The following is a 15,312-nucleotide window of genomic DNA, read 5'->3' as shown; positions in this document are numbered from 1 at the left end:
GCCCATAGCAACCAATCAGATTGCTTCTTTCATTTTCAAAGAGGCCTGTGAAAAATGAAAGAAGCTATTTGATTGGTTACTATGGGCAACTGCGCCACTCTTCCTCTATACAGGTTTTGATAAATCTCCCCCTATAAGGAACATCCAAAACAGCTATCATGTGCTATCACAGGCCCTGCATATCAAATTGTGTGAGAGAAAAGGTGGAGCCCACAGCAGCCAATCACAGCTCGGCTAACGAATTGTGGTAAAGTGAAAGCTGAGCTGTGATTGGTTGCTGAGGGAATCTCTCTCGCACGGTTTGATAAATCTGGGCCATAATGTACAAAAATCTCCCTGAATCTTTATACACACGGCCACCTTCTAGCAACTTTGCATCAGTAATTACAAATAATGGCACGGAAATTAAAGGGGTACTCCGGCGCTTAGACATCTTATCCCCTATACAAAGGATAAGGGATAAGATGCCTGATCGCGAGGGTTCCGCCGCTGGGGACCCCCGTGATCTTGCACGCCGCACCCAGTTTATAATAATTCCCATAGGCTTGCATTGAGGGTGGCGGAGCGTGACGTCACACGGGGCGGAGCCTTGACGTCACAACGCTCTGGCCCCATGATCGACAGTAATCAGACCCAGAGCGAACACGCTCTGGGGACTGATTATAAACGGGGTGCAGCATGCAAGATCACAGGGGTCCCCAGCGGCGGATAGGGGATAAGATGTCTAAGCGCCGGAGTACCCCTTTAACTTTGCAACAAAAATGCTTACTCAGATCCCTTATGCAAACAAAATGTACTCTGCAAAAATCTTAACTAATAGTGATTTTTTTTTTTTTTTTTTTGTGAAACTAGTTGAAAACTATCACTTTTGGTGACCGTCGGTGGGTGAAAATGTCATTTCTGACTGACCGAAATCTGTTCCACCTGACTGAAATGTCAGAATCTTTATTGCTATGACTGCAGTGTGTAATAGGCATCGACGAGAGAAGCGAACCTTTAGGCAAGTGTTCAACATTTCCGCAGGGCCGCCATGGGATAACAGTATGACATAGTGTCTATTAAAAGCAATGGCCTGTCTATGTAATGCTTGTACAGCCAGGTCCTCCTGAGAGGGAAGTGGATAGAAACGTTCTTTGTAGCTATTCTCTGCTCTGGTTTACACACAGAAGATTAGGGCTGCAATGATTAATCAATATTTTCGTAAAAAAATGATAACGGCCATTGATTAATCTAGCTCAGATTCATTGTTAAAGGGGTACTCCGGTGGAAAACAAATATATATATATATATATCTCACAAAAGAAAACGTCCGGCACTCAGGGAGTTGTAGGTAAAACTTGTAGATCTTTATTCAGACGCTGTTAGGCAGGACAAAAATCTGATGCGTTTCGCACGCTCAGGTGCTTAGATCTACGACTAAGCACCTGAGCGTGCGAAACGCGTCAGTTTTTGTCCTGCCTAACAGCGTCTGAATAAAGATCTACAAGTTTTACCTGCAACTCCCTGAGTGCCGGACGTTTTCTTTTGCGATTTCTACTGAGCCGGAAGCGGTACCGGTGTCCGTAGCACGAGGACGTGCAGTAGACGCAGGAGTGGTGAGCAGCTCTACCTTGTCTGCATATATATATATATATATTTTTTTATAAACTTGTGCCAGAAAGTTAAACAGATTTTTAAATGACTTCTATAAGAAAATCTTTCCCCTTCCAGTATTTTTTAGCAGCTGTATGCTACAGAGGAAATAATTTTCTTTTTGAATTTCTTTTTTGTCTTGTCCACAGTGCTCTCTGCTGACATCTGATGCCCGTATCAGGAACTGTCCAGAGCAGGAGAAAATCCCCATTGCAAACCTATGCTGCTCTGGACAGTTCCTGACACAGACAGAGGTGTCAGCAGAGAGCACTGAGGACAAGACAAAAAAGAAATTCAAAAAGAAAAGAATTTCCTCTGTAGCATACAGCTGATAAGAAGTACTGGAAGGGTAAAGATTTTTTAATAGAAGTAATTTACAAATCTAAAATTTATTTTTAATGTATTCTTTTTGTTTTTATTCCTTTTTTTTATCACTATTAATTAATAAATAAATAGTTGTTTTCTACAGCGCCGGTATTATTGTATTATATATATTTTTTTTAATTCCAAAAACCCTTCTTATAGAATACAGGGATCCATAACTAATACCTGGCAGCTTAATATTAGAACATTTGAGTGGAAGCGCTGGTATATATACATATAGTTGTTTGATCTTTTCAATTTACAAATCTGTTTAACTTTCTGGCATCAGTTGATTTAAAAAAAAAAAAAAAAAAAATATATATATATATATATATATATATATATATATATATATATATATATATATAATAATAATAATAATAATAATGTTTTCCACCGGAGTACCCCTTTAAGCAAAAAATTAGTTACAAATGTCATAATAACGCCAGTGTTATGACATCTGTAACATTTTTGGATCAGCGCTGCTCTTCTGTGGGCGGCAATATGAGCACGGGAATATGAAGTTACAGTGCTGTGATGTCATATTCCCCGCCAGGAATTCTGATTGGTTGGCACCGATTGACCAATCAGCGCTCCCGGCGGGGAATAGGACATCACAGCACTGTAACTTTATATTCCCCGCTGGGAGCCGGCTGGGCAGAGGGCAGAGCACAGTACCATCTTCACCTCGTACGAGGTACAGGCCCCATCAGTTAGGGAATAATATGATCTAAGAGACGGTCCCTTTTTGCTTTGCTGGTACTGCATGATTGACGTACAGGTCTTCATGCTGGGAGCGGGCTAAGTCGCTGGACCCTCCGACTGTTCACCGGCAATACAAGTCAGCATGAATATAACTTCACAAACCGCAGACAAAGTAAGGAAAAGGACCTTCTCTTAGATCGCATTATGCCCTAACTGATGGTCTCTGAACCTTTGTACAAGGGCATAAAGTTTCACTTTAAATGCTAAGTCAGTGTTTCCCAACCAGGGTGCCTCCAGCTGTCGCAAAACTACAACTCCCAGCAAGCCCAGACAGCCTTTGGCTGTCCAAGCTTGCTGGGAGTTGTAGTATTGCAACAGCTGGAGGCACCCTGTTTGGGAAACACTGTGCCAAGTAATAATAGGGGTGCGGGGGAAACATAAGAAACCTTGTTCACTTGTTTTTAGAAGCCTACTGAACATCTTTTATGGTCATATTGTAGTTTTTTGCCCATTTATCGCTTAATTTATCGGCAACAAATCGATTGGGCAATTAATAGCTTGTTGCAGCCCTACAGCAGCTTCACATACGGAATATGAGTAGCATATTACAGTTGAAGCAAAGTGGATGGGATAGGTAGCAAATCTGCGCATAAAATGACCCGAGGTTCGGATTTACGCTGCAGAGTTATTGCACAATTTCCCCATTGACTACAAAGCAAATCTGCAGCATTTTTGCAGCAAAATCTGCAACAATTCCTCACAAATATGTCTGCACAGTGGGGAAATGCTGCAGAATATTCCCATTTTATCATGGACGGATAAATTCTCAATAACAGCAGCAACTGCTGCAAAACAGTCATAGATTATCATCAAGCGTGGTTTAAAGATCTGTTCTGCGAAAGGAAAACAATGCCCGTACTGCGCCAATACACGCTAATTATACACGAGGAAACAAGACGGGGGGGGGGACAAGAGTTAAAGCTGGAGGGAGCCTCTCTAGATCAGTGGACAAACCCCCTGACCTCGAGTCCCATCACATGACTCCCGGGCCAGTCAGTCATTTAATCTTTCTAGGAAGACAAAAGAGACACGTGCTTGAGGGTCCTCCCCGTATCAGAGGCGGTTACCATGGCAACGGTTACGATTAAGCCAGCTAGATAGAAAGATAGCAAAAAGATTGGAGAAAATCCAAAAATCAAATACAAACAATAACAGGGAGTCCTACACAAACATGCTTCTATTTGTTCTGATGCGCATGAACTTGGCCTGTCTTTTTTCTACAGGACCGAGAACAATGAAAAAACTGGTTCAGTATTGAAAGGGTTAGGGCAGCTGCCTATGGCCTAAAGCCGCAAAAATGCACAAACTCACCATTTAACCCTTACATGAGTCCAGAACCCCTGCTCACATGGTCTTCGTTTATAAGGCCGGCGTGTACTGACAAATGTCACAGAAGCCAATCTCGCAGGCAGCAGCGGTGATATCAGTATGTATGGCATATACCTGCTGCGGCAACATAGCCAGAGACTAGTGGGGAGCAACCAACAGTGATGGGATCTACCATCACTGCCAATGGCGACAATATCAGCAGCTGGTAGACAATTGCTGGCATGGACGACTCCAGTGGCCTTTAGACTATGGCTGATCACTTTTTTTTATCTTTTTTATTTTTTTATTAAACAATTAAAATCCATCAACACTTGGCATTCATTTTATAGATACATATGTTACATCAAGATCAAGTAAAATAGAAATTCTTTGAAAAAGCAATCCTAGAACAACCATATGTTGTATATCCATCAATATCTTATAATTCCCCACTATATCCCTTCCCCCCTCCCTCTTTGTCAGCCAGGGGAAAATTTTTTTTTTTTTAAATTACAAAATTTTTATATTTACTACCAGTTCTTAAATTTTTCTGCCATTGAGATCTTCCCCTTTTCCCATTAATTCATATCTGCTCTTTGCATTTAATGATTTCAAGCTCTTTCAGCCACTGTTTTGGATCGGGAGGTTCTGAACTTAACAATTTGCGCAAAATAAACAATCTGGCATAAAAAAAAAACCACCTTACACATCATATCAAATAAATTTCTCTCAACATCACAATGTTACCCATAATAAGGGAGTCACAGTCTCCCGGTAACTGTCTGCCCGTTCCATTTTCAATTTCCTCTCCGATTTTAGTCCAGAACACTTCAATGTGTTTACAAGACCATATCATATGTATGAAATTTGAACGTTCCTCCAACATTTCGGGCAGGTTGAAGTATTCCGTACTACAAACTTAAATCATATGGGGCATAGTATACTTTATACAGGAGCCGAAACTGCGTTAGTCTGTGCTCCATATTTTAATGAAACCTTTTGGGCACTTAGCCAGATTTTACTCCAGCTATTCTCAGATAGGGGGTAGAGATGAGCGAACTTACAATAAATTCGATTCGTCACGAACTTCTCAGCTCGGCGGTTGCTGCCTTTTCCTGCATAAATTAGTTTCTTTCCAGTGCTCCGGTGGGCTGGAAAAGGTGGATATATTCCTAGGAAAGAGTCTCCAAGGACTGTATCCACCTTTTCCAGCCCACGGGAGCACCTGAAAGCTGAACTCATTTATGCAGGAAAAGTCATCAACTGCCGAGCCGAGAAGTTTGTGACGAATCACATTTACTGTAAGTTCGCTCATCTCTAATAGGGGGCCTACCTCTTTTAACCATTTCTCACCTACCAAAATTCGATTATTTTCACCTATTAAATTATTATACATTATTGACAATCCCCTTTTTCATCTTGCCCATGTGCAAGAGTGTTTCCATTCCCACGTGTCTATACACCTTAAAAATCTCTTTATTGTTTTACTTACTGCAAACTGTAGTTGCAATTCTTTTTCTTTAAGTCCAGAGTGCTCTTTTAAGTGCACTCCGTTGACCATCTACAAAATGGTGATCTAGCTTATTAATTCCCCTCTTCTCCCAAAAATTGGTGATTACCCAGAATGAATTTCTTAATGTTTAAATTTCCCCATATCGGAGTAAATATCAAGCTACCTTTAACACCAAACTTATTTTTCAAAAAAACAGCAAGCTTTCTCAAGGATGGAATGGGATGGAGTGGGCCCACCCCCCGGGAGCACTGGACAGTTTCATACACTTTTTGTATGTTATCATGAATAGAGATGAGCGAACTTACAGTAAATTCGATTCGTCACAAACTTCTCGGCTCGGCAGTTGATGACTTTTCCTGCATAAATTAGTTCAGTTTTCAGGTGCTCCCGTGGGCTGGAAAAGACGGATACAGTCCTAGGAGACTCTTTCCTAGGACTGTATCCACCTTTTCCAGCCCACCGAAGCCCTGGAAAGCTGAACTAATTTATGCAGGAAAAGTCAGCAACCGCCGAACCGAGAAGTTTGTGACTAATCGAATTTATTGTAAGTTCGCTCATCTCTAATCATGAACAGTCCTTCCTGGCATAAACCCACATTGTTCCTTCCCAGGGAAGTTCATAAGCTGGTAGACTGTGATTGTAATGGACCTCTCCAGAAGCCTTTGCACGGTGGCTTACATGGACCGTTTCAGTAGCTGGTAGACTAGGACTGGCCCAGGCCGCTTCAGTAGCTGGTAGACTAGGAATGGCCCAGGCCACTTCAGTAGCTGGTAGACTAGGACTGGCCCAGGCCACTTCAGTAGCTGGTAGACTAGGACTGGCCCAGGCCACTTCAGTAGCTGGTAGACTAGGACTGGCCCAGGCCGCTTCAGTAGCTGGTAGACTAGGACTGGCCCAGGCCACTTCAGTAGCTGGTAGACTAGGACTGGCCCAGGCAACTTCAGTAGCTGGTAGACTAGGACTGGCCCAGGCCACTTCAGTAGCTGGTAGACTAGGACTGGCCCAGGCCGCTTCAGTAGCTGGTAGACTAGGACTGGCCCAGGCCACTTCAGTAGCTGGTAGACTACGACTGGCCCAGGCCACTTCAGTAGCTGGTAGACTACGACTGGCCCAGGCCACTTCAGTAGCTGGTAGACTACGACTGGCCCAGGCCACTTCAGTAGCTGGTAGACTATGGCTGGTATAGCAAACTGCTGGTAGACTATAAAGCATTGAAAAAGGTACATATGCTGGCACTGGTGGATATCGTTAGTAGTGAACAACAGGGTACTTGACTGGTGCAGCAGTGAGACCGCAACTCCTGCAATGGTAGACTTCACCTGGTGCACAACCCATGTATAGAGAGACGGCAATCTCAACAAAGTAAAAAGAAGAAAACACAGGAGAACTCGCGGTACTTCGGTCAAAGCAGGCTTCTTTATTCAGGTAGCGGCTGAACACATGTTCTGGCGGGGCGCCAGGAGCTCGCTCCTGGCGCCCCGCCAGAACATGTGTTCAGCCGCCACCTGAATAAAGAAGCCTGCTTTGACCGAAGTTCCGTGAGTGCCCCCGTGTTTTCTTCTTTTTACTTTGCTGGTAGACTATGGCTGGTGTAGCAAACACCCCTCTAGTAGCCTTCAGATGATGACTGGCCAGGACACTTCAGTAGCTGGTAGACTATGACTGGTATAAAGCACAACTACAGACAATGCCACAGACAACAGAAACTCAGATTAACATTACTAAGTGTCTCGTGTCATTGACTACCTGGGTCCTGGAATCTATCCTGACCTCCTAAAGAAAAGATGGACAACCCTTTGCCTATTTCCTAACATATGTATGTTTAAAGTGTCTCTTCAGTGTCCTTGTGGGCTTGGCAGCCAGTTGGGCACTTTTGGTATTTGCCAGTGTTCTCCAATTGGTCACTATCCAGCTGTTGTGAAACTACAAGTCCCAGAAGGAAAACCACAGGTTGGAGGCCAGTGGTACATACCATTACTCAACAAAAATAAATCAATCAAAACTTAATGGACTCGATTTTCTTACGTCAAAAGCTCAACACAAAATTCATCTTGGTATTATTCTATCTTTCCTGCCATGAGATGAGGCCCAGCCTGAATGAATATCAGGTTAGCCTGCAGCACGCTGACATGAAACCCGTGCGTGTAGATTTGCATCCCCACAAGGAGCTGTTTACTTTTAGTTAAATGTGGATTTGTTCCTTCCGACATCCTAATCTGCATATTCTCATAAGATCCTTGTTTATTTAGCGCTCTTGCCAGTATGTTTTGCTTACCGCTTTACTCATTTGCCGTCTTTGGAGACCCCTTCTTTTAGGTACACCGTCAGCATGCCCTGGTCTGCATTCACTTTGTATAGAGGAAACTTTATGCCAAGTTTTTTTTTTTTTTTCATGAAACATATATGAGCAGAGCCTGTGATGTTTTATACAAAGCCAGCTGCATGAGGCGTGATCTTACAGAAGTAAAATGTTTGGGACAAGTAGACAGCTCCCACAGTCCGTTCTGTATTTGAAGTTTGCCATTCGGGTATATTAATCCCCATCACGAGCAATAGGGAGGGTGGACGGCAGTTTCTGATTTCATTGGAGGTTTCATCTCATCTGCCAAAGTGTTGTTTTCTCATCAAAACTTTTAAGTTATGAAATGAGAATTTTGGCAGATGAGCCTGAGGGGCGTCTGAGTTTGTCGCGCTTTTCATCGTCTGCAGGTCACCAGCCCAGGTTATGGCAGACGGTAATCTATTCATAGAATACAAACTGCTTTTAACAATACATAGGTTATAGAATTTCCCATAATGCATTTCCTACAGTAATAAACAAATGTCTCCAAATCAAAGTATCATAACAACTGAATTTCTCGCACTAGGCAACATTTTAGACTGAAAGCCCATAGAATGATATGGGGTTCCTGTAGTGTTTTTTTCTTCCTTAAGTAAGGGATACGGAGACAGTGCGATTGTCATGGTAGATTACCAAATTACCATAACCTTTCATGAAAATCTGGTTACTACCCAAAATGATTCTATGCTGAACATACACATTGTTATAGAATAAGGGCCCTGGTCCGCATAACCTGTGTCTGGCCAACTTTATTGGTCTATTTATTGCAGTGACAGATGCCAAACTTGAAGCCAAATTCTTCTTTTTTTTTCCGTGATGTCAACACCAAAAGGGGGCTACTTGCCCACCAGCTTTTCCAGACATACTGATTAATTCTGATCACATCAAAGACAACTATGCTGAAAGGTCTTGCAGGAGGGTAACCAATGCCACCTACCGAGATTACTAAGAAAGTCTGCATACAGTAAAGAAAGGATAAGGAGGAACATAAGACTGCATGTAATCGGTCTTCGTGTTGGACGTGGTCATGGCCCCATGCAGCACTCTTTGTACATCTGACCCATAATTGTGATCAGAATTAGGGTAAGATGGGCATTTAGTAATCATCACGCACATATTTTGCCTCATGTAGGACAAAATACTATAAATGTAAGGCTGTCTTCACTTTACCTTTCAGAGCCTACATTGGCGTTTTCAATTATATTATATTACTATATATATATATATATATATATATATATATATATATATATATATATATATATAAAACAGTGCAGCATGCAGTGCTATTCTTGTTATTAAAATAGTGAACAATATACCAGCACCCCAACAGATCCCATTATATGATAAACAAGCAAAGTTAAAGGGTAGCTCCCACCATCCGTTCTTTTTTTTTTCTGTCCCTGCCTATTGCCCATCTATCCCTAACCCCCTCCCTGCCTTTACATTTTTTTTTTTACTATATTAAAAGGTCTTTTTGTCTGCCTGGTAGTGTGCTCACCACCAGGCAGACTTCCCAAGCAGGCACTACGTCACTGATGCCTGCTGGGGCCGACACTTCCGCCCTTAGTCCACTATACAGGGTGCCTCCAGCTGTTTCACCACTACAACTCCCAGCTTGCCCTGACATCTACTGGCTGTCAGGGCATGCTGGGAGTTGTAGTGGTGAAACAGCTGGAGGCACCCTGTGGTGAAAACAATAACTATGTGCAGAGCAGCAGCAGCGCGGCGCTCCCCCCCCCAATACCTCTAGTGCAGAGCGGCGGGTAGATGCTGGAAGGCGGGGCAGGCATGTCAAGCAGCGGCGGCGTGAGGTGAAACACCTCACAGCGGCTCTCCCCCGAAACACCCCCCCCCCCCCCATACCTCTAGTGCAAAGCGGCAGCGGCGGCGTGTAGATGCTGGGGAGGCGGGGCCAGCATGTCAAGCCAGGGAGCCAATGCGCTCTCAGCGCTCGCTCCCCCCATTCTGATTGACAGGCAGGGAGCGAGCGCAGGCAGAATGAATTAGGACTGATGCCCGGCCAGCATCAGTCCGAATTCAGGCGTGACGTCACGCCAGCCTGCAGCCGGCCACTAGGAGGGAGACCCCTAGTGGCCGGTTTTCAACAGTAAAATAAACAATTTTAATGAAAAAAAATTTAATAGGTTTACATTAGAGATATGTTGTAGTACATAAGTACTACAACATATCAAAAAAAAAAGTTTGGTGACAGTGCCCATTTAAGAGCAATGTCCACTGCAGCTCTTGGTGATCGAGGAATGGATCACACAAGGCTAAAGCTAGCATAACCAGCAGCTTTTTCTCCCAGAGAAGAAAATCAAATCTACCTGCCCAATCCTTCTGCCCTGAAACATCTGCTATTGTTGGGAGACTTTGGAGGCCGCCATATGCAGAGAGTAGGCTGGTACCACCGAAACAGGTGCTATTGGTTGACACTTCTCTTATGTTTTTGGCCAGCTTTAGACATAGACATCATTACAATTCTATGTGTTGCCCCTCTTATGTTCCGTATTGTGTAAAACATAAATTGTTTAAGGTTGGAGGATAGTCTAGACAAGACTTGGAGGTGTGCTACATGGGCAACCTTCAACGGCAGCAAAGTACTTGATCCCATCATACCTGCCCTGATCAATTCTGAGAAGTAATGGCAGATAAAATAATAGAGAAAAGAAAGAAGTAGCAGACTTTTCCAAGTGAAATTTAGTTACGTTTTTCCAGATAAGCATTTTTTTCACTGATAATTGTAACTCACCAGAAGGGCAGTCCTTCTCATCGATGCCATTTTCACAGTCCCTCTCTCCATCACATCTCCAGGTGGCCGGGATACATTTACTGCTGGACTCTCCACAGCTAAACTTCTCTGCAGCACAAACCTGCTTCACTGCAAGAGAGAAGGAAAATACGTTAATCAGCACAAGAGAGGATGAGGAATAACTTTTATTTTGTCATATAGTATAACCTAGAATGACATGATCCATATTGACTTGAATTATGCATTTAGAGAACCTTTCAAATAAAAAAAAATGTAAAAAAATTTCCCCACGATTCTGTACTCCATACCCCATTAACATTATTGAATTTTTTTTTGCAAATTATAGGAATAACTGAAATTTCACATGCAGATAAGTATTCAGACACTTTGCTATGACACTTGATATTTAGCTCTGAGGCCTCCCGTGTCTTCTGATCATCTCTTTTATCACCTTTACTGGAGTCATCAACAATTCAGATGATTGGACAGGATTAGGAAAGACACATCCCTGTCTATATAAGGTCTCACAGCTGACAATAGATATCAGAGCTAACGCAAAGCCATGAGGAGGAAACAACTGTGTGTAGAGCTCAGAGACCAGATTGTGTAAAGCCAAAGATCTGGAGAAGGGTACAAAAAAAAAATCGGTGGCATATAAAGTTACCAAAAGTACAGTGGCTTCCATAATTCTTACATGGAAGAAGTTTTGAACAACCAGGACTCTTAATAGAACTGGCCACCCCACCAAACTGGAAAAAAGAACCCCAAGGACCCTTTCAAAAGATTGAACTTTTTGGTTTCAATTGTAAGCCTCATGTCTGAAGGAAACCAGGCACTGCTGTTCATGACTACTACAGGGAAGGCTGTAGGGACAGGTAGACTAATCAGGACTGATGGAAAGCTAAATGGAGTAAAGTACAGAGATATTCTCAATAAAAACCTGATCCTGAGTGTTCTAGTCCTTAGACTGGGCTGGAGCTTCACCATGCAACAAGACAATGATCCCAAGCACACTGGAATCGATACCATAAGGTTTTTTTTTTTAAATCTAAATCCTGAGTAAAAGGTCTGAATACTTATGTCAAAATATTTTAGTTTCTCCTTTTCAATAAATCGGCAAAAAATTCTAAACATTCTGATTTCGCTTTGCCATTACGGGCTACCAAGCGTCTAATGATCGCAGAACATTAACTTTTTTATTTTAGCTCATGGACACAACATTAAAAAAATAAAAATTTTTTTTTTTTTAAAAGGGTCTGAAGACTTTCCTAATACATTGTATTGTCTTATAAGAGGCATTACAAGTAAATATGGGTTCCATAAGGCCCCTCCACCATAATCCCTTTCTGTAGTGAGTCAAGACAAGGATAACATAGGACAGTATAGTTGTGGTGCTGATGTCAGGAATGTATGATCTTCTTTCCGAATCCTCCCTCCGTTCAAGAGCATGCAATACACAGATTGGAGGCCCGTCCTGTGATTTACATGCATCAGCAGCTTCTAAGTATTAGAGAGAGCCGGCAGAATCACATCATGTCAAGCTCTATCCTGCAGCCCTGTAATTTAGTGCAATCTGTTTTTATTGGTTTTTCACGAAGGATTCAAACATTGCTGAAAAGCCACACATACAGCAGAGGTGAAGGTATAAAACCAGTGCAAGGTTGGCAGCAGAAAGATTAGTAAAGATGGTGGATTATGGACCCCAAATAAGGCCCCTTGTCCTATGTGGGAAGCCTCGGACAAGTCTCCACCCAATGAGTTTGGAGAACAATTGAGTTAGGAAAGTGATAAGTCATATGTTGCATGGTCATGTTCACCACTGACTTGTACACTCCATGACATGGGTATGTACAGTAAGTGTACACTTCAATTCAGATGGCAATAATAAGAATGTATGCTTGACAAAGAGGGGAAATTCCTGGCACCACTAGTTCTGTCACTTCACATCTGAGGTTCCACACTTAAAGGGGTACTCCGCTCAGCGTTTGGAACAACCTGTTCCGAACGCTGGAGCCGGCAAAGAGAGCTCATGACATCAAAACCTCGCCCCCTCATGACAACATGCCCCGGCCCCTCAATGCAATTCTATGGGAGGGGGCGTGACAGCCGCCACACCCCCTCCCATAGACTTGCATTGAGGGTGCGGGGCGTAACTGCATGAGGGGGAGGGGCTATGACGTCACGAGCTCCCAGTGCAGTTTCCAGCGTTCGGAACAGTTTGTTCCAAACGCTGAGCAGCGGAGTACCCCTTCAAACTGGTACATAGCAATCGTAATCTAGTAAACGACTGTAACCCACATATACACGAAAGGGAACAAAAGAAATAGGTGCACTCACCCGTTCTTTATGGTTTCTTACATTTAATTTTCATGTGAAAACATACAAGCAAGGCATACGGCGATTGAGGAGCAGACAGGTGGAAGGTCAAGTTGGGACGTTCATAGGATGACAGGCCATTTCACACATTTAGCGTGTCATCGGGTCCATGGTGAATGAATTGTTTTGCTCTCTCATTGATATGTGCTACTAAGAATATGGTGGTTCTATATAATAATTGAACCAAGAAACCTTACAGAGAGGACAATCAGGAGAAAGATGTGCAAGGTTTATAGCGTAACAGGTCAGACGAGGCACTTAAGATGCACATATACACTTTCTCATTAGAAGTTCTTTCTTGGGAACACAAACCAACCAACCATATCAAACTGTCGGCTCCTGCCAAGACTGGCAGTACCAGGTTACCCCAGGGAAATGGGCTGTTGACGACGCACACAAATGAGCCAAGCAATTTGCTGTGTTAATGGTTGGGATGTGCTGGTGCAGCAGTACAATGGACAAGACACTGCTACAGGAGAAAACAGGGCTCATGGTATTTTGGTTAGTGTTATTATGCAAAACCTGAAACAGTCACAGTAAAAATAATATGGAAAGGTTGAAACTTGGAAGGAAACTTGAAGATGCTGGACCCCAATGCAAAACCTGTAACAGGGCTCACCTATAGCACTGGTCTGTGTGTGTGTGTGTGTGTGTGTGTGTGTGTGTGTATGTATATATATATATATATATATATATATATATATATTTATATAAATATTTATGTATGTATATACGGTTTCAAGAAACAAACAAAGATATCCGCTCTCACCACTGGATTCACGACTCAACACTCATAGGTAGAGATGCTGGTGGATCTCGGTGGTAGGTGATGCATAGCGCTCAGAGGCTATTACCGGCAATTTCCCGTGGTGTGCGCATCTTCCAGCCTCTTCGAGGCCGGAAGAAGCCCACACCGCATGAAATTGTCGTAATAGCCTCTGAGCGCTATGCATCACCTACCACCAAGATCTTCGAGGCCGGAAGAAGCGCCTCGAAGTTAATAGACTTTGAGCGCTATGCATCACCTACCACTGAGATCCACCGCCATCTCTACCTAGGAGCGTTGTGTCGTGAATCCAGCGGTGAGTGCGGATATCTTTGTTTGTTTCTTGAAACCATATATCTGATACATCTATCCTTTTATTTATCCCAGCACCACCGGAGACTCTATTGGTTTTGATCTCCATCGCTACATCACTATCCTATTCCTGCAGTAATTTGAGTATTAACCACCGCATTGCCTATTATTAGTAGTGCCACCGTTTGACCTCTGTTCACACATGTGTGTATATATATATATATATATATATATATATATATATATCCATGTGAGCAGATATAACCAGCCTGACGGGTTTCCGTCAGTACACAGCCTTAATCAGAAACTACCTGGAATACACTTTGTGCGCTGCATTGCATTTACAATGGCAGGGACTAACCCTCGCCTCCCCCTTGTAATGCATCGACTGCTCTGACAATTTTCTTCCTTGCTCCGGGAGCCGCACTATTTACATTGTAGTATTCTTACAGTCTGCTAACAAAAACTCAGCAGGTAGTGAGGAAAAAAAAAAAAGGAAGGAGAATGTTAAAGTTGCCATTCTTGCCAAGGCATCCGGATCAAGGCTTATTAATAAACCCCATCCAGGCGGCAGAAAGAAATGTAATTTAACAATGAGTATTCAGTAAAGAGAGATTATTATATCTAAGTAGGGGAGAAACAGAGGGTGGGGATATAGTAGCAAGTGAAAGACTTTGGCCTATGAATGGAATGAGGGTATGTGCGCGGTACTGGGTCGATGCCAGTGCTCCCCCCACCACCTCACACAATGCCAGGGCGCACTGTTCGTAGACCCAACTTGGTTTCTAATGAATATGCATGGCCGTAATTGCATTGCCTCCTATCACGGCCGGCATTAAGCAGGTCTTCCTCTTGCGAGATTTGCCAGTAATTAGTTCTATATTTGTCGGAGTCCCTATATATAAAGCTCAGATTACTTCTGTGCACTGATCTCCAAAAAGAAAAAGCTGTTTGGCTCACAGAATCACTCTTCAACCAGCTTTCCTCCATTAGAACAATGTGACATTCTTTGTCTCCACGTTCCGGCTCTGCTTGGCACCGTGTTATTTATGTCTTAACGCAGAATGAAGACAGATTTTTCTGGGGCTGATTTATTAGAGAGCAGCGTGTTAATTCTTTAAGGGCTTGTAACATTAATGAGACTTGAGACATACATTACCTGGAAACAATACACCATACTG

At 42.9% G+C, this 15,312-nt stretch overlaps 1 protein-coding gene across 3 annotated transcripts in view; it reads right to left on the bottom strand.

Moving 5' to 3' along the window:
- LRP8 (LDL receptor related protein 8) overlaps positions 1–15,312 on the bottom strand; it is a 240,313-nt gene that overhangs the window by 93,995 nt on the left and 131,006 nt on the right. For all 3 annotated transcript variants that reach the window (XR_008846595.1, XM_056532188.1, XM_056532190.1), the window contains one exon: positions 10,678–10,806. Coding sequence is in view for 2 of the 3 variants with exons in the window: in XM_056532188.1 (XP_056388163.1) it covers positions 10,678–10,806 (129 nt within the window). In the remaining variant the exon portion in view is untranslated. The remainder of the gene's footprint in view (positions 1–10,677; positions 10,807–15,312) is intronic.

This window comes from Hyla sarda, chromosome 7 (assembly GCF_029499605.1).
Source record: "Hyla sarda isolate aHylSar1 chromosome 7, aHylSar1.hap1, whole genome shotgun sequence".
Taxonomy (NCBI): Eukaryota; Metazoa; Chordata; class Amphibia; order Anura; family Hylidae; genus Hyla; species Hyla sarda.
Note: the sequence above shows the minus strand (reverse complement) of the source record. Positions and strands in the feature narration are given on the sequence as shown.